General features: G+C 37.4%; 2 protein-coding genes across 5 annotated transcripts in view; both read right to left on the reverse strand.

Annotated features, from left to right (window-relative positions):
- The window catches only part of myot (myotilin), a 33,100-nt gene extending 20,746 nt beyond the window's left edge, over nucleotides 1-12,354 (reverse strand). For 2 of the 3 annotated variants that reach the window (XM_042493757.1, XM_042493755.1), the window contains exons 1-6: nucleotides 12,250-12,354; nucleotides 4,110-4,159; nucleotides 3,145-3,316; nucleotides 1,962-2,024; nucleotides 1,646-1,787; nucleotides 162-185 (exon numbers count right to left, since the gene is read on the reverse strand). In XM_042493757.1, coding sequence (XP_042349691.1) covers nucleotides 162-185; nucleotides 1,646-1,787; nucleotides 1,962-2,024; nucleotides 3,145-3,316; nucleotides 4,110-4,117 — 409 coding nt within the window. In that variant the 5' untranslated portion in view covers nucleotides 4,118-4,159; nucleotides 12,250-12,354. The remainder of the gene's footprint in view (nucleotides 1-161; nucleotides 186-1,645; nucleotides 1,788-1,961; nucleotides 2,025-3,144; nucleotides 3,317-4,109; nucleotides 4,160-12,249) is intronic. The other variant, XM_042493756.1, reaches the window with a different exon arrangement.
- A 2,164-nt stretch (nucleotides 12,355-14,518) lies between these two features.
- Nucleotides 14,519-21,692, reverse strand: part of si:zfos-2326c3.2 (misshapen-like kinase 1) — an 86,674-nt gene continuing 79,500 nt past the window's right edge. For both annotated transcript variants that reach the window (XM_042493012.1, XM_042493011.1), the window contains one exon: nucleotides 14,519-21,569. In XM_042493012.1, the coding sequence (XP_042348946.1) occupies nucleotides 21,486-21,569 (84 nt within the window). In that variant the 3' untranslated portion in view covers nucleotides 14,519-21,485. The remainder of the gene's footprint in view (nucleotides 21,570-21,692) is intronic.

Here is a 21,692-nt window from a genome sequence, read left to right on the forward strand (position 1 = left end):
TATTCAGTTTTTCACAGAAATAAAACTTAAGTTGGTTGTTTTTTTTAAATGAGAAAAAGTAAAGTATTTTCTGTATCAGATTGACCCTGAGACTCCCCACCCCCTCACTTTGAGAACCAAGTCTTTAAACCATTATTATATAACCAATAGTTTGTACCTACCGGGCACAGATGCAGAGCTGGCCTCTGGGAAAACAGGAAGAGACAAGAGTTATTTCTTATAAATCATCAGCTGCTGCTACACATCTGAAAATATTCATTTAGCAGCTCAACAGTGCAGTGTATGTTAGAGAGGAATAAACTTCACTTTTATGTAATAATACTGCCAGACAGAGGACCAGTAATAATATATATGCTAATGCTGAGGTTATCTGTTAATGCAGCAGTGGCGCCCCAGAAATTTTTTCAGAGGGCTGATAAGATGGGGCAACTAAAAATCTTGGGGTGACACACCAAAACCGAAAAACACAACTGAATTTGAGGAATTCTTTTATGCTGTTTAAGCATATAGACTAGTTGAAAACTATGTAAATACCTGTTACTTATTATCTTATTATCTGATGTGCGCAGACTAATACAGTTAACATTTTGAGTTTCACAACAATCCTGTCTGACTGCGTTGGTATGTTTTAGGAGATTCATTGTTCTTTACAAAAGCTGGTCGTGCTTTTCCTTAAAAAGACAAATATACAGCTTTAATTTGAAGTAATGCATTTTGATAGTAAGAAACAAAACACTGACAGGGAACAAGCTTTCCCTTGTTTAGGGGAGAACGGCGGGTACACATTTCATTCAGACAGCTTGAGCTGAGAGTTTAAGGGTCCTCTTGAAATGGCCATGCCAGTTGTTCCCTCACCAAAATTAACCCTAATTTTGGAGTATTTATATCACCCCATTCCCAGCAAGCTAGTACAAGGTTTTCACTAGGGTCGCAAGTTGTCTTTATTTGATCATTGGTAACATAAACAATAAACTAACTAATTATTTGTGATTAAAAAAAAAAACAAACAAAAAACAACTTTGCTTCATCCAAATATTACCAAATGCATTTTTTCCTCAATCGAAGCTCAAACCAACATATTGCATATTTGCTGACAGCACTGCAAAGCCTATGAAACATTAAAATATATAAATAGATAAATGAAACACATTGAATATAACTAAATGATGCTTTGCCCGCCTTGTCATTGAACAGTTATATTGCATCTTTTGTTTGCTAATGTTAGTCATTGAAAGTCATTGCTTTTAAAATACACTGTTCAACTGACTATAAGGTAATAGGAGATTTTACATTGTTTATGTTTAAGAATCAAATCTTTATTTGATTGATTATATTTCACATGTTCAATCGAAATTCTTGATGAGCAATTAATCAATCACTGATTCATCGCTATTATCCCTGGTTTATACCAGTTAATGTGTTAGGTTGTCTAATTTCACAAGTTGCCAAAATACCTTTATGCCATCTAAATAAATGAGCGTGCTACAGCCTCCTAAAGACAGTAATGTCAGCCTCCAGTATTTTTGCAAGGGGTGGGGGGGCAATCAGGGGGCAAAAATGATTTTGGTCACTGTAACCAGAATCTGAAGTCAAATTTGTGACTCATGTCTGCGTCGTCATATGACCCCAGCCCACTGCCACTCACTCTTGCGTAGTATCCTGAAATCATCCGAGTCCAGCACTTGCTCGTCCTCTCTGTACCACAGGACCTGCAGGGGAGGAGTCCCCCTCAGTCTGCACTCCAGGACCACCAGCTGGCCGTTCACCGTGGAGACATCGTGGAGGCACTGGCAGAGGCCGTGATGACGGATGGAGAAATGGAGAAAGGACAGAGAAAGAGGAATATCATAAAATATTATTGAAATCAGTCATACAAATTTTTTCCAGATTTTTTTGTTAAATATTTTTGGTTTTAAACTGATTTACAGTACACATACAGCAAGCAGTGGAAAGTGTTTTACCTTGACAAACGTAGGGGGCACTCCATTCCCTGAGTACTGTTGATTGTAGAGGGGACTCTGAGTCTGGAAATGGAAAATAATATATTTAAATCAACATTCCACTATTTTAATTATTAAGCTACCATCACTTCTAATAGTATCTGTTGATGTCCCAGCATATTACATTAACCCACTCAGAACCAAACAAACAAACACACAAAAAATATTTCAGTGATGGTTTTCTACTATAAATGCACTCTTAAATCAGAATTTTTTTTTTTTGGATTGGAATGCCTTAATATATGTTTTTTTTTTTCTGTCCATTCCAGTGAACTAAGAATCTTAATGCAGAAAACAGTTTAAAAACAAAAGGCCTAACAGTTAAAATGACAACAAAACTGAGAGATTATCTATTTTTCACGAATAATTATCTTAAATCAATGAATAAAGTGATGCTTTAAAACACAATACATACATTTTCTTTCTATTGTTTTTGTCATTGTGACTCAAAATATCCTTAATTCATTAAGTATTTCATAAAAACAGTATGTGAAAAATCTCCAGAGATGAATATTCTTTGAACATAATCAATGACGTGCATTAAAAGCTGATTGTGTCAATATTTCCCTGTTTAAAATACATTTTTCTATTCGTTTTCCGGTGACACACAAATCCACAGCTCATTCCACAGGACAGATATTTTTGTAAAAATCCTGAGTAAATGCTATAAATCTCTCATATGTTTTTTTTTTTTGACATGTGCAAGTAATATTGAATCTCATGTGTATTTTTAAAGCTGTTTAAACACAAACAATGTATTTTTACTATATGATTAATAGACCGAAACATTCCTGGCTCTTCCAACTTTCCTCACGGTCAGCCACGCTTGCTCAAAAAGGGGGCGTCTCTCTACTGCAGTTGACTTTAGATGATGTAAAACGCTGTGATTGGCTTATAGACATCTCATCAAATAAGTAAATATAAGTGGAGCCAGATGACAGTAATCATAGATCCAGACGTCCTAGAAAAGTAATGTCTGTTGGAATGGACAGGGGATCTGAATGGGTTAATTATACTTCATATTCCACATCTGAAATTCAGAAGTAAAGGACAATAATGCGACGTTCAGCTCCTCAGGAGTTTCATTTAGAATACTTAGTTTACTATATACAGTGAGGGGATTGATGTGAACGGATGTAGCTACCCTCTGAGGGCTGACACTGAGCGGCTGCACCAGGCTGGAGTGTCTCTGAGCGAGGACGGTGGAGGAGGAGCAGGCGGTGGAGGAGTAGGAGGAGAGCTCTCGAGAGGAGGATGACGAGGAGGAGGAGATGGTCAGGGACATGGTGCTGGTCTTCTTCTGCACGCTCTGGATTCTACACAGAAACAGCAATATTAGGAGAATATTACATCTGCGTGTGTTTCTTTTCTTGATTGTTTACATGGTGCACTTTACCTGGTAACGCTTTAACCCTTTAAAACCTGGAGTGACATCACTTTTCTTATGCTGCATTCAGACACCTTCCACAAATATTTAAACATCGGCACCCTTGAAAGCAAACTGATTGAACTGATTTCTTTCAAAAACATGGGGAAAAAATGCAATGAGCAACTTGGTAGAAAAGTCATGCAAATCGCAAGAAATTAGTAAAGAACTTAGAAAAATTATTTTTTTAAAAGCTTGGGAATTTTATTTAATCATAATTGTTAATTTAAAGATATTTTACACAATTATCATAATTTATAATAATAAATGAATAATAATTGATCATTTTAAATGAAAATTCCAGATAATTTTCCTGCCCAACATTCCATTTTTTTGTTTTTTCATTGTTGTTGGTTTTGCTAATGTCTTGCTTATTACTGCATCATTTTATCTTAAGTTGGTCCTGCTGCCTGAAATCTGTCCAGGTCTCAAACTGCTAATATGTATTACTGACTATTGCAATTTGGTGCAAACTGTTTTAATATGAACTGAGCAATCTTCCAATGTCATTATTTATAATTATACATCTTTATATACTGAACCTCTTTTTGGGGTTTTAAAGTTTGTTACAAAATCACAAAAGTTTTTCTACATTCAGATTAAACGCAGTTTAAGTGTGTGTGTGTGTGTGTGTGTGTGTGTGTGTGTGTGTGTGTGTGTGTGTGTGTGTGTATCTAACTTACTGAGCCATGTTTCAGGCGTACCAGGGGGCAGTGACAGAGGTTGTTTTACTCTGCAAAGACAGATGCAGAGTGTCAGACATGTTACACTTTCTCCAAACACAGCTTATATAGCAGTTATCACTGATATACAAACCTGCATGTTACTGCCAGCACCAAGGGGTGAAGACATTTAGCTCTATAAACAATAAGCAATGCAATGCAAGGGCCAGAAAAAAACCTTCTTGGATACTAAGCAGTTTTTTTTAGTAATGTTGGGACATACAGTAGCAGCTGGGTAAAGTGTTCTGCTCAGTGAGGAAAGACAGTTCAAATCTAAGCTTAGTTACATGCATTTATAGTAGCAAAATGCTGGCTTCTGCATAAACAAAAACTGTAAGGGCAGTCTTGATGAAAGAGTCAGATCTTGATTCATTTTAATCTGTTTCACTGATAGGGGAAAATACATTTAAAAAAGCTTGGGAAACTGATCCTCATTTTCCTGCATTGTTTACAGATGGGGAAAAAAACTAAATGAAAAATTAGAACAACAATTATATCTCTGAGCTTCTGCAGGATAGGTATCGTCTAAGAAGGCGCTTGCATGTGTTATTCCCTAAAAAATCCCTGAGAGAAAAAACACAAACACATTACCTTGAGGAAACACAAAGTGTTGGATTCAATTTGACCCTGTCCACATAAACCACATACATGTAACACATTTGTCCAGATATTCATGAAACACACTCAAAGCAGGAGAAGAAGAAGAAAATCAAAACATCAAACAGATTCAATCCATTACAGACACAAGGGAACAAAACATATGAAATAAAATTTAAAAAAATAAAACATAAAAGAAGAAGACAGAAGTCAGTCCCTTTTTTCAGAGGTTTAAATGTTGTGTGAAAATGTTAAAATGTTAAGTGAAAGGCATCTTAATGCGTCTCAAAAAACGTATGTGGATCCAGCCTTTAAAGGGTCAACACATGTTCAGTCATATATTTTCATATCTAATGTTGTAACGTGACAGACAGTGAACCTCATCAACTCTCGTATGACCACAGAATTACCACACACACACACACACACACACACACACACACGAATATGAATACCAATGTGTGCTTAAACACACATGCACAGACACAATATGGCATACTTATGTCAATTTTCAGATCTGTAGTGAACAATTCAAATCTAAATGTGCAATTTGCAACAGATCTTGTCGATAACACTGTCCTGCCTGTTGAGTGTCTTTCACTGTCGGGCCAACACATGCATCACTTCCTACATCACAAAGTGTCCATCGTGGTCTCACTTTGTTTAGCAAAAGTGTTGGTGTGTTGCAGCTAATCATTCATTTCACACCCAAAAAGCCCCCCACAGACCGCAGCCTGCTGCCCTCTGTGGCTGTGTCCTGGGCCCAGAGAAGGAGCTGACAGAGGACGCTGAGGTTCAGGTTTCCGGGCTAAATTAAACTCCTGCCACCTCCCGAGCACAGCAGAGACTCTCTGACCTGAGATAAATCTCTGTGTCTCCATTAACGAGACACATACAGACAAACAGTGGAGGGTAAAACTCTCCCCCACACCACATCTTCACCCCTGTTCCTTCTTTAACCCTTTAAACCTGAATACTTTTTTTGAAAAACATTGGGAGAAGCTAATAAGCAACCTGACAAGAAGTTACGCAAAATTAGCATGATTTTTTTTTAAAGGTTAATGACCTGAAGATTAGCACAAATAAGATTAAAAAGAATAAAATAAAAAGACTTGACCTGAAAAAAGTTCTAATATACAAACACATGCACATATTTCCACGACATAAGTTAAACACGTAAATATTATTATTACATTTTCTAAAAATTTCCCGTTTCTTTTTTTTAATACACAATTCACAATTCACACTACAGAATTTTATCTCTCCTTTAAAAAAAAAACAAACAGATTTTCAGGTCATTTTTTTGTAATATTTTCTTAATTTCTTGCAGTTTGCAGGGGCACCTCATGCCAAGTTGCTCATTACTTCTTTCCCAAGTTTTTTTAAGAAACCAATTTTTTTCAGAGGTTTTAATGCTTGTAAAAGGCGTCTGAATGCAACACAAGAAAACTGATGCCAGTTCAGGTGTTAAAGGGTTAACCCCCTCCATATGAGTTTCTCCTCTCTGACTGCCCGCCGGTGGAAGTGCTAGATAGAGATCTCAGCATTGACATCCACGTACACTAAACACCTTCAAGACCAGAGGATCACAGTTTAAGAATAAATAGCCGCAGCATGTACAACATCCATGTGTGCATGCAGTTTTCCCCTCGGATAAACTCCCAGCAGGTGTGTTTGTGTGTCTGTGTGTACCTTGGTTAAAGCCTCATGTTGATGAAACAACAGCTGCTGCTCAACCCCTCGTATCAATTGTCTCTTGGTTACATAAGCGAAGGATTTATAGCAGTGGCAACAAGCTGCATTCACACATCACCACTAATCTGCTGCTGGCGAGCAAGAGATGGACACACACACGCAGGAAGTGGTGGACAAGTTCAATGATGACCTGAACAAGCACATAATAGTCATAAAATCAAGGTGCAGTAAATGTTCAATTTTAAAGGGTTACTTTATAGATTTTGTATTGCATTTCTATAAAGTTTGGGATTTAATTTGGGACAGATTAAAAAAACAATCTACACAATCAAAGCAGCACCAGATAAAAATTCCCAACTTTTAGTCTTTATCACTATGATGTAATATGTGAGAATTCACACACTGCAATGTCCTCACTGATTATGTTTCACAGTGGGGTGAATTATATATCTTGTGATATATAAACCACAAAAATACTACTGTACAATATTACACGTGTGGAATCTCATGAGGAATTACCATAGAAATATTATCAATTAAGATTTACTTAATTTAATAAATAACGATGTGTTGGTCGATTCAGAGGTGAATAATATTGGCTGACCAACATTTGATATTTTTAAGGTCTCAAATAATGCATATTTTCAGGTTCATATTTTGGGTTTTTACTGGAAAACTTGTTGCCAACCTATGGTATATGTACCACTGGTGTTACATGAGCTCCCTCCAGTGGTGTGCAGAGGAATCTCCGAAATACTTAGCAAATAGGCTTGCTTTCTTTCAAAACAGAAGGTGAAGAAGGCAGTGAGCATTAAAATAAGAAATGACTCAAAAGTTAGCATGATTTTTTAAAACAGACAAAAAAAAATTAAAAAACAAGGAGATGACCTTGTAAATCGTAATTATGCTGTAACATAATTTTAAATATGGAAATATGATAACTATAAATATTTTTTCCCTAGCTCTTTTCAAATAAATTTCTAAATCTAATTTTTTTTTTTATTGCTAATTTCTTGTAATTAGTGGAACAAGTTGTTTATTGAAAGAAATCAAACCTATTTGCTCAAGGTTCAAAGGTTTAAATATTTGTAAAAGGCGTCTGAAAGCAGCACTTGAAAAGTGATGTCGCTCCAGGTTTCAATGGGTAATACATTTATCTTAACATATATAATGCTTATAATGCAGTTATTGATTTTGGGTATATATCTGCAAGTTCTGTCAAAAATAAATAAAAACAATTGGTCAAAAAACAGTATTCTATAAGTAAACTGACATAATGCTGCATCAGTTGGAGCCCACTCTGCTCCTGTGGGGACCAAATGAGGTTCCTGTAGTCGCTGACTGACCCAATAAACTCCACTCGTGACCTTGAGTCATGTTTGAAGCTTCAGGCTACTTTTGGATCTTGATCCATAATTTAAGAAACACATTGTACCAACAGATTACTCCCCAAATAGCTCACAACAAACTGGCCTGCAGGATGTTTGCCTGTGTGGTTACAGTAGCTGAACTGCTGCAATATAATCTGCTGCGTATGTGAATTAACCAGTGTTGGACCTCTATGTTGTTGTTTGCATGTCGCACTGTTTAAGCCTTCAAAACCTGGATCAGCATCACTTTTCTTGCGCTGCGTTAAGATGCCTTCATGAGGATTTAAGACTTCGAAATCTGAGCAAACTGGTTTGCTTTTATTGAGAACATGGGGGGAAAAAAGGCAATCAGCAACCTGGCAAGAACTGTTTTGCAAAATACAAGAAATTAGTACATTTGGAAAATTAATTTTAAAAAAGATTGGATAAACATTTCCCCAAACTATATAGTAATAATAATTAGAGATTTTTATGGGATTATTTATATTCTTTTACACATCTTTTAAGTCATTTCCTTGTTTGTTTGTTTGGTAATATTAATTGGCAATTTTGTTGTGCTTTTTATATTATTTTTGTGCTAATTTCTGGGTAATTTCTTCTTAAGTTGCTCATTGCCTTTTTCCCAAGTTTATATAATAAATCAAGTTGTTTTCTGAGGTTTTAAAAGAGTTAGTATTCATCAGACTTTTCAAAAATTAGCTTTCAAAAATTTTGAATTATCAATTCAATTCAAAATTTTGGCCTAATTTTTAAATATTACGCATGTCTGTAAAGGTAAATTCAGCATATACAGCTACACAGCACAACACAACACAACAAACACACTATCTATTGTAGTGGAGCATTTTGACCTAAGGTACACACTGTGGACTTTATGTGTCAATAAAAAATAACTGCTGGTATTTTTAACACCGTGTATCCTGCTGTGTTAATCATCATGTTCATCATCCCAGCTGTTCATGGGACAGAGTGGCTGCACTTTCTCTGACGTTCAGAGCTGTGTCTTACTGTGTTTTTGAAGACAGAGCCACCTGTTCTCACCAGACCAGAGAGAGTTAGACGTTTCGGATGAGTCATGGTGAAGAACTCTGTCACACAGCTTCCTACATGCACAGTAAAGTGCTCAGAGTCTGGCAGTATAGATATAGGATTCGAGGGAAACACTGCAAGGTGATTCATTTTTCAGCTGTTTGTTGCCATAGATACTATATCCTCTGGTCTGCATCATTATGTAACTGATTCCATACATTAACCCTTTGAAACCTGTAGCAATGTCACTATGCTGCTTTCAGACTTCTTTAACAGCTATTTAAACCTTTAAACCCAGAGCAAATTAGTGCAATGTCCTTAAACCAAAAAAAAAAAAAAGCAAAAAAAAAAAGCAAAGAGCAATTTGGAAAGAAATGTTCAACAAATTGCAAGAAATTACTGGATTTAGCACATTATTTAAAAAAAGCTAAGGAGAATGTCTAAGGAAAAATATATTTATAATTATCATGAATACGCATTAAAATAATTTAAGATAATTATTAAAACTTTGGAGCATTTTTTCCAAGTCTTCTTTGCTTTGTTTTTTTTGTTTTTTTTTTAATTTTTATTTGTTTGTTTTTTATTTTAATTAATTTTCAGGTAATTTCCCCTTTCGTTGCTCATTTTCTTCTTCCCATGTCTTTGAAAAAAAAAAACTCATTTGCTGAGGTTTCAAAGAGTTAACTGTATATCAATTCCCTGTTTTTTAAACAATCTACAAATTGCAACTCAAACCATGCACTGCGCTTCTTAATCAGATGGCTTTATCGTTATTATTCAATCAAGGGAAATGAGCTGCTCTGGATTCCGGCAGATTCTGACAGAGATTCTGGTTAATGAAGTTAAGCTTTCAGGAGGAAAAATGAGGACACCAGCACCAACACCTACCCACAACCCCTTGTTAAATTTAAACAAACCACCCACTACGTAATTCCACACCTGCGCACAACACTATGAAGCCATGAAACACCCAGCAGCTCTCAGCTGTGGACCGATTTAGCGCAGCAGCATATTCTCACAGCAGAGCTGGATGAGTGTGAAAATCTACCAGTGAACAATCGTTACATAAGTCTGTGGGCTCGTCTCTGACTGACAAGGCTTCGAAATTCAAGGAACAATAACACCACACACTGCAAGAGACTTTCATCCAGTGCCCAAACGACAACCAAAAACACAATTCGTACACACCAACAGTGAGAAACTCTGAAGCCTTCACGCATCAGAGTGAATCAAAGATACACTTTCTTGGCACTTTATTACTTGCTTTTTCTATCTCCTATCTCTCTTTGTTTGCACCTGACAGAGAGTCACTGTAGATAATTTCATTGTATGTTTACATATAATGACAAAAATCTGATTCTGATTACAGGATTAACAGGATTCATCCTCTGGGTAATATGATCATCTTAACCAAATCTGAAGGCGATCCATAACTGTTGAGATGCTTTTGTCTGGACCAGAGTGATGGACAGACAGACTGACGTTGCCATCGTGAGATCTTGAGACAAATTCCTAGAGCGGCCATAAAGACGATACTATGAAAATAATAATAATTCCAGTGGGTAACTTTAATGTAATATTTGAAAGGAGCTTCTGTCCATCAATAGAATTATATCTGTGTGAACAATTTTATCTCATTTAACCACTTGAAAACAGAGCAAATTGGCTTAATCTCTTTTAAAATCACAGTAGGGAGGCAATGAGCAACTTCACAAATTCAAATTCACAAATTATTAAAATGTTATAAGAAAACCTTCCTAACCTAACTGTTAGCACGCAAGAAAAGAAAAGAAAGAAAGAAAGAATCAATCAAACAAGGAAATGGCTTAAAAGTGCTTGAAATGAAAATGTAATTAACTTTAAAAGTCTAATTATAATTAAATAATTATTTTCTAATATTTCTCTGTCTATCTCTTTTAACTATTTTGTCTATTTCATTTTCTTGTCAGCTTTCCTTAATTTCTTGCAATTGTGCAGCATCTCTTGCCAAGTTGGTCATTGACCCCCCCAAGTTTAAAAAAATAATCCTTTTTTTCTTTTAGGTTTCAGAGGTTTTAATCCTTGAAAAAGGCATCTGAACGCAGCAAAACAAAATGGATGTAGATTCATGTTTCAAAGGGTTAATGGGGACGTAAAACCCTGACTTTACAGGCCCCACATTGGGATGAGAAATAAGAATCTTGCCTTGTTCAGCATCAAGTTCTGGGTCTGAATGTGATTTCAAAACTATGCTGGGATGTAAAGCTACTATTGGTGAAGAGGAGGAATCCCTCTTCTTGCTGAATCTTCTCAGTTGCATCACTCTGATGAAAGCTCTTAACCCTCCACCTCCATCTCCAACTCTCCAATTCTCCTAACTCCTCAACTTGTCTGCTAGCGGTACCGATTTAGCCCAGACTGGGTCACCTGATCTCCCTGTCCACCAACCACAGCTCAGCAGCTCAATACTGCGTCATGCAGGCATGCTGGGCTTGCACTGTGACCCCCCCCCCCCCACACACACACTCTGCCCCCCCCCCCAGCTTTGGCGGGTTTGTTTTGGGTTGCCCCACCCTGCAGACTATATAACTGACACACTTTTTTTTTTTTTTTTTTACTTCTACCCTTTAAACTCCACAACGGATGTAACAGATTGACAGATAGAGACGCATATAGACAGATAGAATGATAGATAGATTTAGAGATGTAGATAGAGATACAGATATAGATATATAGGTCGACAGATAGATAGCCTATAGATATATTGAGATATAGATATATAGATAGATTTAGAGATGTAGATAGATAGATAGGTAGAGATATAGATAGATAGATATAGAAAGAAAGATAGAGATATAGACAGAGAGATAAAGAGACAGATAGAGAGATAGATATAGAGGTATAGAGGTATAGAGGTATAGATAGATAGATAGATAGATAGATAGATAAGCAGGCGGGCATATGGGCACAGGACACAGCATATAAATTTAGCTGCAGACAGATCATCCAGCTGTCCTCTTCTTTCTGACTGCAAACTCATTCACCACATTCAGTCCAGCGCTGCCCACAGTATCAATAACATGCAGTCCCACGCAGGGACCTTGTGGCCCTTGACCAAGTGAATTACAGCATTTGATCATCTGATTACCGGAGCAGTATCTATCATGACACAGAGCTATGCATGAACCATGACACTGAGCTTTGCTGGATTTACACCCTTGATAGAATTTGTAGCTTGTTCTACAGCTCATATATGTGAAACAAATGTCAAACACCAGACAGCTGGCCTCACCCTGTGAGGGGATCTTGGTGTGATTTAGTTATGTTGCACTTCTAGTGTTGACCAAACCATGCACATGCGAAACAGGCCCAGCTGCACCTTTTACACAGTGCTTTATCCCAAACTCTAACCAAATTATTCTCCTCCTTACCTGTCAGTCCTTTTCCCAGCAGGCTAAAGAAAACAACAAACGTATTGATCCAGCAGGAAGTGTCAATGATCCAAATGCTAAATGCTAAACTGCTATGTGACTGTGTGGCTGCCAGTCATGGCTTGGTCGCCGGACGCTCCCAGCTCTGAGCGAGCTGACACACACATTTACACACAAACACACAGAAAGGGGTGTGTGTGTGTGTGTGTGTTGAGGGGGGTTGTGGTGGTGGAATGGGGTTAGGAGGGAATCTGAGGCTGGTGAGGGGGCGGAGGGGGGATGAGAGGAGGGCAGAGGGTGAGGTACTAAAGGGGCAAATTTAGAGCGGAGTGTAGTGTTCGTCAACAGTGATGAACTCACCGCAGGGCAGAACTCAAACCAGTCAGTCACCTGTCTCTGTGTTAGCTAATGTTAGCAGCTAACATCAATCCAAACCAACACTCAGAGAGAGATCGACTGTTGCAATCTTACAGGGTCACCAAAAACTAAAAAAAAAGGCTCAAACGATTTCAAAAGATGAAAATGTGTGTGATGTGTAGCGGCTGGAGGCTGTATGACCTGACTTCATCCGAGCGTGTGAGATTGGAGCCAGGAAACCTGCGACCGGTGCCAGTGAGTCTTCAGAGGATACATGAGATGAGTCCTCTGGAACTGAGAGTGAGAGATAGAGAGACTTCTTTCAAACCCAATCTTAAACAGAGAACCACGCTAACAGAAGACAAGGGTGTACTGGAAGGTAACAGTGTCAATAGCAAAGTTAGTAGTATTTAAAGATCAGCCACCTTTTTATTTAACCCTATCCTGACCCAGACCTTAAAGCGGACAAATTATGCTTATTTTTAGATTCATACTTGTATTTAAGGTTTCAACTAAAACATGTTTACATGGTTTAACCCTTTGAAACCTGAGCAAATTGGCTTAATTTCTTTCTTCATGAGAGGATGGCAATAAGCAACAAAGAAAAAATGACCCAAACATTAGCAAGAAATTAGTAAGTACAAAAAATACCTGAAAATTAGTTTTTAAAAAAAAATAAAATAATAAAGCTTTTTTCCCCCTAGACATTTTCCATTCCCTTTGCATTTTTCAAAATAAGTTTTCTTTTTGTGAAACAAAGTTGTTCATTGCCTTCTTCCCCATGTTTGCCAAGGTAATTGCACCAGGTTGCTCAGGTTTAGAGGTTTAAATACTTGTGAAAGGCATCTGAAAGCAGTACAAGAAAAGTAAAGGGAAAAGGCTTCAAGGGTCAATATTCCAGAAACACTTTATTTTCTTAAAACTGTCTCTGCTGGAACACCTGTGTACACCCTCTGTCTCAAACACTTCATTTTAGCGTCTGTGTCTTTAAGCCTCCCTCCTGAAAAACCACAGTCTGCTTTGATTGGTCAGACTTTAAGGGTCGTCAGTGTCTTTGTGTCTATATCTTACTTGAATTTACTGAAATTATTTCTCAGATCTGATGTCAAGGCTCAACATAACATCCTGGGATCCTTAAATCCATCTCTGCTCTTAGCCCATTGAAAGATAAAAAAATGTTCCTTACCGCATCCTGCCAAACATGTCATCCACCTCATCAATTTCTTGAGATTTCGCTCTTCTGATGGGTTTGAGATTGCTCTGTCTGAGTGGGTCTCCATGTGCCTCTCGTATGTGCACACAAAATGCTGACCAAACATCCACTGAAAATTTCAACTGCAGCCTTCATATTTATCGACCCAGACAGAAAATGATGCGCAGAATAATGGAAATATGGTAGGTAATTTGCCCTACAATTGTTACTTTACAAATTACAGACATGGCTGATTCACATTGGATTACAATAATAGACGTCCTCCACTATTATTACAAATTACTGGAGGTCCTCACATAATATTCACTACAATTTCCACAGAAAAATCCCAAACAATAATTATCATAGCAAAAGAAAAGTTGTATTATATGCCTTTTTCCTAGCAGGATGTAATGTTATGTTTGTATTGCTGGGATGATTAACAGGCGTCTTTGAATAGATCATTTAAATTAAAAAGACAAAGGCATCAAGAGATTATGCCATCATAAGGAAATCAAAATAACAAATGCTTCTGTTGACGCTGTTGTACCAACAAGGACGCGCTTCTGTCACCATGACAGATGCGGCGTGTTCGGCAGACAGAACTGTTTGTCAGCGTTTCAGAAGTGGCTGAAAGGTTTCTCATGAGTCAGTATTAAAGTAAAGCTGTGGGCAGATTACAAAATCATGTCAGGACAACTTTCAAAGCAAACAACAACACACCACTTAACATATTTATTGTTGTCTCACTGTCTTTTGCGTCTTTACATGGAAACACAAGTTAGCGTGTGTTGGTCTCTAAGCAGGAGGGGTACAGTATATTATGCATCAAACATAGGTCCAGTGCAAAAAAATATAAAACAAGGTATCAGCTTTATAATGGAAAAGAGATGAAATGGTTGAGGGGAATATATATTCTTAAATATATATCTATATAATATTTGTTATCTTTAAAATTTACAATGTAAAAGAACACAACTGCCCTGTCTATTGCAAACAGTTTCTTTTTCTAAGAGTTGGGTAACTTTATAAAGTCCATAATATAAACTATTGGCTAAATCTCAACTTTGGGAAATTTCACTCATCAACAGACAATACCAGCTTCACATATTTCATTATGAGCCTATAGCTCTATCAGGACGATTACTTGGCCAATGAATGGAACAAAGGTATAAATCTTCACTTTAAAAAGTTGTAGTCAGTAGGCTTGTTTCCATTAACCCTCAAAGTGAAATTGTGAATACAAAACACGCCTAATGGAAACACGTCAATTAAAAATTAATCCAAAAAAGCCCCCATTTAATTAAAGAAAAACCAACTCCCCTTTATTGCGAAAAGGTTTTTATGCTTGCATGAGGTGGTATTTCAGGTGATCTGAAAAAGCCTTTAGATTTCACGTTTATAGGTCACATAACGTACAATAAAGATTGAAAGAGTCGCTACAAGAGGTGTAGTTGCATCACATAGCTCTTCAAAAGTTAAGCAGACCATCCGGACATTTTGAAACCAACTATCACCTCTCAGAAATCCCTCATACATGGACACTCTTACGTTTCGGGGCTTGCCTTTCCGTTATTGCTGCCATAACACGCCTATGTCACCTTTGCTTGGAAATAATGACGGTTAGTGTGGTGGCTGCAATAGAAATAAACCTGCTAATGTTTTGAACATCTGTCGAGATGCTTCTTGGAATGAGAGAAGTTGCAAAACATCACTCGATAGAAATGCAGTCATCTCGGAATTTGTGCTTTATCGACGTCTTGAAAGTATCTCTTAAGTTTTGTGCAAATCTGTAGTGGAAACCCAACTACTGTCTTTGTCCTCCTTACCTTAACCTTCATCATCTATACATATTCAGCTTTTCTATTTAGCGCCCTGTGTTAAAATGCTGGCCCTATTATTGGCTATATTGATTCTTAAATTGAGTTTTTCATTTGAATATTGTAGCCAACAGCAACATGTTTTTAAGCAACATCCATGTTCCTTCTGTTTAACTGACACCTGACTCAAACCACCAACCACCTCCTCTGACTCTGTCCTCCCTTCCCTCGCAGACTGAATTCCTGCTTACCGAACACCTGTTCCTATCTACATCACACCCTCCTACACAACACACACACACTACACTTTCTTTAGAACTGCACCGCTCATCCACAGATTTCTGCTCATGCACAGGCTTGAAAATAACTGTTGTAGCCTAAAACGATATAACCTTCTGACGAAGAAAAAACACATTATTTTTCTAATTAATCAGCAATAAATTGCACCCTTGATGCCTAAAACATACTCAGCTGTTTCTCAAATTCCTGATCTTAGATTTATAGTTTCTTCTCTAACAATATAGATGCAATATACAGATGAAAAAAATACATGAGCAGCGGCTCAGAAATAATAGAGAAACGTGACAAAGAATGCATTGATAAGGTCGATCTGTTTTGAAATCAAATGTTCACACTTTATAATACAAGTGAATTTTGTAAAGTGTGGTCTAACAAAATAAAACTTTTCCTAATTTGGCTCAAGAGTCCTTCAACCAGGCTGGGGGAGGATGGAGAGAGCTGACACGAAAGAAACAATGGAAAAGAAAGAGACAATGGAAAGCTACAGAGAGATTAAGCCATCAGGATAAAGAGATAATGGTGAATGGTGTTAGAGAGGCCGTGGATGGATTGAGGAAAGAGTTAAGCACAAGACACAGAGGGAATTAAAGGCTGCGGCGAGGAAAGACGAGTTGACAGAGTGAGAGGAAAAGAGTTGGTGGGAGAGTTGGAGATGTGAGTCACTGCGGGCCTGAAACAGAATCTATCATCATCTTAAGCAGTGGAAGGTGTAGGCGGAAGTGCACTGATCTCTCTCTCTCTTATTAGTGCAGCTAGACTCAAATGTTTAGCACAGGAAGACAAGAGGAGACAGAGAAGTTTGTTTCTGATAAGCCACAAACATGTTCTCATTGTGTCTTGAAACAAACTGCGTCTTTAGATGACAAATGCATTAACGCACATATATAACACATCATTAGGTGTGACTCTGCCTCTGGACAGCTTGAGGCAGAATATTTCTGAAAGCAGGATGAAGAATGACGCAGATCATGACGATGTTCAATGCAATTTAGGCACATTTAGAGGAATGGCTTTAAGGGGGACCAAGGTGGAGAAAATAAACTTCTCTCAGAGACCAAACAAGATAACCTTCTGCGAAGCTATAACTCGATGGTAGACGGACGGCAACCTGTTTTTCCAAAATTGATATACGTCCATGAATAACTCATTACAAGCCTGAATTAAAAAAATTTGATCAAATCTGTCATGGTAACATGACTGAATAAAATTAATAAATCAGTGGTACTCAAGCAGTTACATTATTGCTTTAAAAGGTAAGAATGTGAAATCACACTGTAATTGCATTCTCACAAATTTTTAGTTTGTAATGAAGAATTTAAGAGTCAAGTTAAAAAGGCCGGTTGATGAAAGGACTCATTTTGTTACTTATGCTCACTAGCTTCAAGTGTACAATTGATAACCAGACATCTAAGAAAGAGCATGTTGGCTAATGAAAGACCGCACATACAGGCTAGCTACTTTAAATTGTTTGTATTGTCTATGTAAATATAAGGTGTAGCTGATAGAACCACTGCAGAAGTTAAGGACTAGCTTTGGTCTAGTCTCCTGTACTGTTTGGACTCTAATGGCCAGGGTCTTGCTCAGGAACCTGGCCAAACCGGCCGGTACTGTGCCGGCCACAAAGTAACAACTGACCAGACCTGACCACAAGCTAGCACAGTTCTAAGTATGACACGTCATTCACATATACAGGAGATATCAATGTATTTATGTCAAGATTTCAGGATAAAAGTTGTGACATTTAAAGCCTTATGACATTCACTCAAAAATGCATATTTTGTGCTAAAAATATATCGACTCCAAGCTATTTTATTGCTGTTGTGAGCTGCACATGGGAATAAATGTATTTCAAAATATTTTTTGAAGTAATTTTTGGGAAAATGTGTTTTTCAAATTTTATTTATTTTGAACTACAGCGTGTAAAATATAGTTGCCAAATTATTTTTAACATGTGGCGTCTGTACACAGCTATGTACAAAGAGGAAAAAGGCATATTGTGCTGCTGCTAGCCAAACCTCCGCAATATCATAGCTATTTGTTACCTATCAATGCATGCTAGAAAATCGACTGCAAGCTAGCTTGGCTTAGCTTCAGCCCCTGTTAGCTAGCAATTTGGGGTCTGTTAGCATGTTAAGATTAGTATTCACTCCTGTATTTCCATGCACTGTAGCCACTTTGGCTAGCCATCTGGTGTGGTGTTTCAGTTTCCTCTGAAACAAATGCTATATGAAATTTGGTCACTTAGCAATGACACAATTATTATTAGAAAGTGAGATATTTTGTTGCTGCTAGCTAAACGTCTGGACTATCTTCGCCATATGTTAACTAGAAACTTTACAGCAAGCTAGCTTGCTGAGCTCTAAAAACTTTAGCCTGTTAGCTAGCATTTCTGCATCTGTTAGCCTGATAAAATTAAGTTTACACAACTGTTTTTCCATGCACTGTAGACATGTCAGCTAGCTGTCTCATCTGGCGTCTCAGTTTCTCACTGAAACAAACACTGTAATTTGGTAACAACTTAGCAATGAGACAGTTATTATCAGACAGTTCATTCTCCAGTTCAAAATATTCTCACAGAACCAGCTGCAATATTTACATCAAGTCCATTATAAAAACTAAAACTCAAAGTATCACTGAAATTAAAATATTTGGTACATATTTTGATAGCCTCAACATTCAAGAGGGAATATAATATAGAGGATGATGTAACACAAAAGATAACTAAGTTATCCATTTATGCAAAAATCTGATGAAGGAGAAAATGGTATAACTAAAAATGGTCAAAAATGGACAAATTGCAAATTCACATTTGAAGGTAAAAACCAATTATTTCTTCACTATTAGAAAATTTAGCAGTGTCTAAAGCATACATGTAAGCTATTAAATATATGAACACCAGCAATATTAAATTGCATATATTTTGTTGCGTATTAGCAAGACAGTTTCTGCAGGATTTTTGCAGATGAATCTGGTATGTTGGTCTAGTTGGTCTATTCTTGTACGGTACATAATAATAAACAAACTATAAATTTTGAAAATATAGATGATCATTCAAAATTAAATAGTCAGTTTTGATTTGTTAATTATCTTACACAGTTTAATTCAATGACGCCAATTGATCAAAGCCTTCATCTTTGGTCTCTTGCTTTGAAGCTCACTATTGGTTCTGACCAAAAAAAACAAGGAAACGAGAGCTATATATATATTATACATCAGGCCCAGCTCATTGCATCTCATCACATCCAGGCTCAATAAAAAATCTCAAGGTGACCCATCAAAAACAGGTGTGCGTCCCATGTTGGGTAGTGTAAGAAATACTGATCCAAGTACTTCAGTTATATCTTCAATACTGACTACGGAATGGCTTTAAATGTTCTTAAAATTTCCACTTTGAAACAAAAGATTTCAAAGGAGGATATATTTCAAAAAAGCATGTACAAGGTGGCCATTGTGCAAAGAGCCGTGACTTCTACATGTTAGTAGAACATCAACCGCAGAACAGAATTCACATGATTTGATCTTGAAAACTTCAACCAGGTTTGTGAACCCAAACAGGAGCCTTCAAGTTCACTGTCAGGAGCTCTTGTTCATGTTCACAAACTCTGGACTTTGGAAGACCATGGAAATATCATGTACGGACTCTGCTCTGGGATGGAATTTCACATTCATAAGCCTATAATCCTGTACACATACATAAAGATGGCTTGTCAATTACAAAATATTTAGAAAACAGTGCATCTTGCAAGATATTTACATCCTAAGCTGTACAAGATAGATGCAGAAAATAATTCTAAGCCTGATACTGTGGCCTTGTTTTAGATCTCTACTACTGTAAAGTAAAAGGCTCTTAAGGTCCTTATTATGGAATAATAAAACTAAAATGACATGGTCCAGATGGGTGATGGAGGGCATGCTCAAACTGGAACCTAAGAGGACTGGTGAGGTACTGCATTAAGACTGACTAAGAAACAAAAGCACTACTGAACTTATTTTGATGCAAAGTGTGCAATGACGCAAGTATCCCAAGAGATAATTGTTGTCTAATTGGCAACAGATTACAAACTAGGAAAATTTGACTTCGAACTCATAATAAGGGTTGACCTAATGAATAGTCTTAAGTTCGTGAACTATGTCTTCATGACAGTAATTCAGTTCTGACATTTTGTGTTATTATTAGGTCCATGGACAGTATATTTACAGCTATGAATACAGTTAAACATAAGTGATGATATCTATGGGTGTTACTGTCACCTCATACAACAAAAAAGGAAACTCTTTTTTTCAATAATATAACATTTGATAGTGCATAATGTAATACTGTCTAAAAATTAGATATTAAAATCAATAGAATAAGGATTCAATACAGTAACTGACTTATTTGTTTGGGTTCTTGATCTATGCTTATAGCACTGAAGAGAAAAAAACAGTACTAAAGGCCTTCATAAATAACACTGCTGAGGTACTGCAGATGGATCCTGGATCTGGGAAGATTACAGAAGATTATTGGGGGAAAAATTTGGCAAGCAACAGCAAAAAAATGTGGAATGACATACAGTAGTTGTCCTACTGAGTTCACATTTTGGCTCCAACCCAGTCTTTGACATTTTCAGCGGATGTCAAAAAAGGACTTCAGTTCTTCTGGTTTCTCTTCCTTTAACAAATACTTGCATGAAGACAGACCAGAGACCAGCTCAACACCAGAGAAGGAAATAATCCTGTCCGGGTCTGTACTAGGAGGGTTATTACCCAGGAATGAATACTTGACTTCATCAGATGGAAAGGAAGCAGTCGATCCAGCATTACACCACAGCGACAAATTGCTAAAGCAAGTAGTGAAAAACTGATCGAAGCATAATAAGCCGAGTAGCTGGTCCGACAGAGTCCTTTAGAGATAGAAAATAGGGTTAATTGATCCAGGAGCGATGTGAACTGATGAAGAAAAAACTGCTGTGGTCTTCAGTGCTGACAGATGACAGGACAGACGTCATTTTGAGGCCAGACGTTCACTGATGATCTGGTCTTGTTTGACGTCACCACACAATCAACTGAATCAAGCCATCGGTTTTGCTTCCAGGTAGATTTGGATAAAAAAAAAAAGGACAGAATCTTGATTTCTGCCACACCGGTGCTGTGATGGTTTGCAGCCTTAATCCCACTGGGAAAGACTTCAGGTAACTGTGGAGTTCAGATATGACAACAGGCTGTGTGCAGATGCTGACGCTGCTCGTTGAACCTTCTGTGGATAGGTGAGGTGGCAGTGAAGAAAAGCTAATTTTTTGCTTGAATTTCAGGTGCTGATATTTGTGTCACTTCAGCTGATTCAGGCTTCGGTATTTAAGGAAGGAGTCGGGATTCAAGCAGTTATGATCAACTCAGCTGTGAATCCACAGACATTTACACGAATACTGGACAAGACGGAGTGACGGATCAGGGGGTATTCCGTTGGTCTCTGTACTGTCTCCGCTATCCACAGAGATGAACATAAGTCAGCACAAATAGAAAAAAGGCATCACCAGCAAAATGAAGGCAGACACCACCAGTTGATCCCAGAGTAATGTGTCCAGTCATTACCAGCTGAACAGTGAGTTCTGTCCTAGAGTCATGAAGTAAATCTGACTGCTGCCTCCGGACTGCACCGAGGCAAAGAAGACCTGCAACAGGAGAGAGACACAACACAGGAATTATGTTGCCAGCTTACAATAATTTCATCAATACAGCTTACTGTGTGACTTTCAGATTTGAGCAGATGTTTTAAAGTAAATCAAAACAGACTT

This window comes from Plectropomus leopardus, chromosome 9 (genome assembly GCF_008729295.1).
Source record: "Plectropomus leopardus isolate mb chromosome 9, YSFRI_Pleo_2.0, whole genome shotgun sequence".
NCBI lineage: Eukaryota > Metazoa > Chordata > Actinopteri > Perciformes > Serranidae > Plectropomus > Plectropomus leopardus.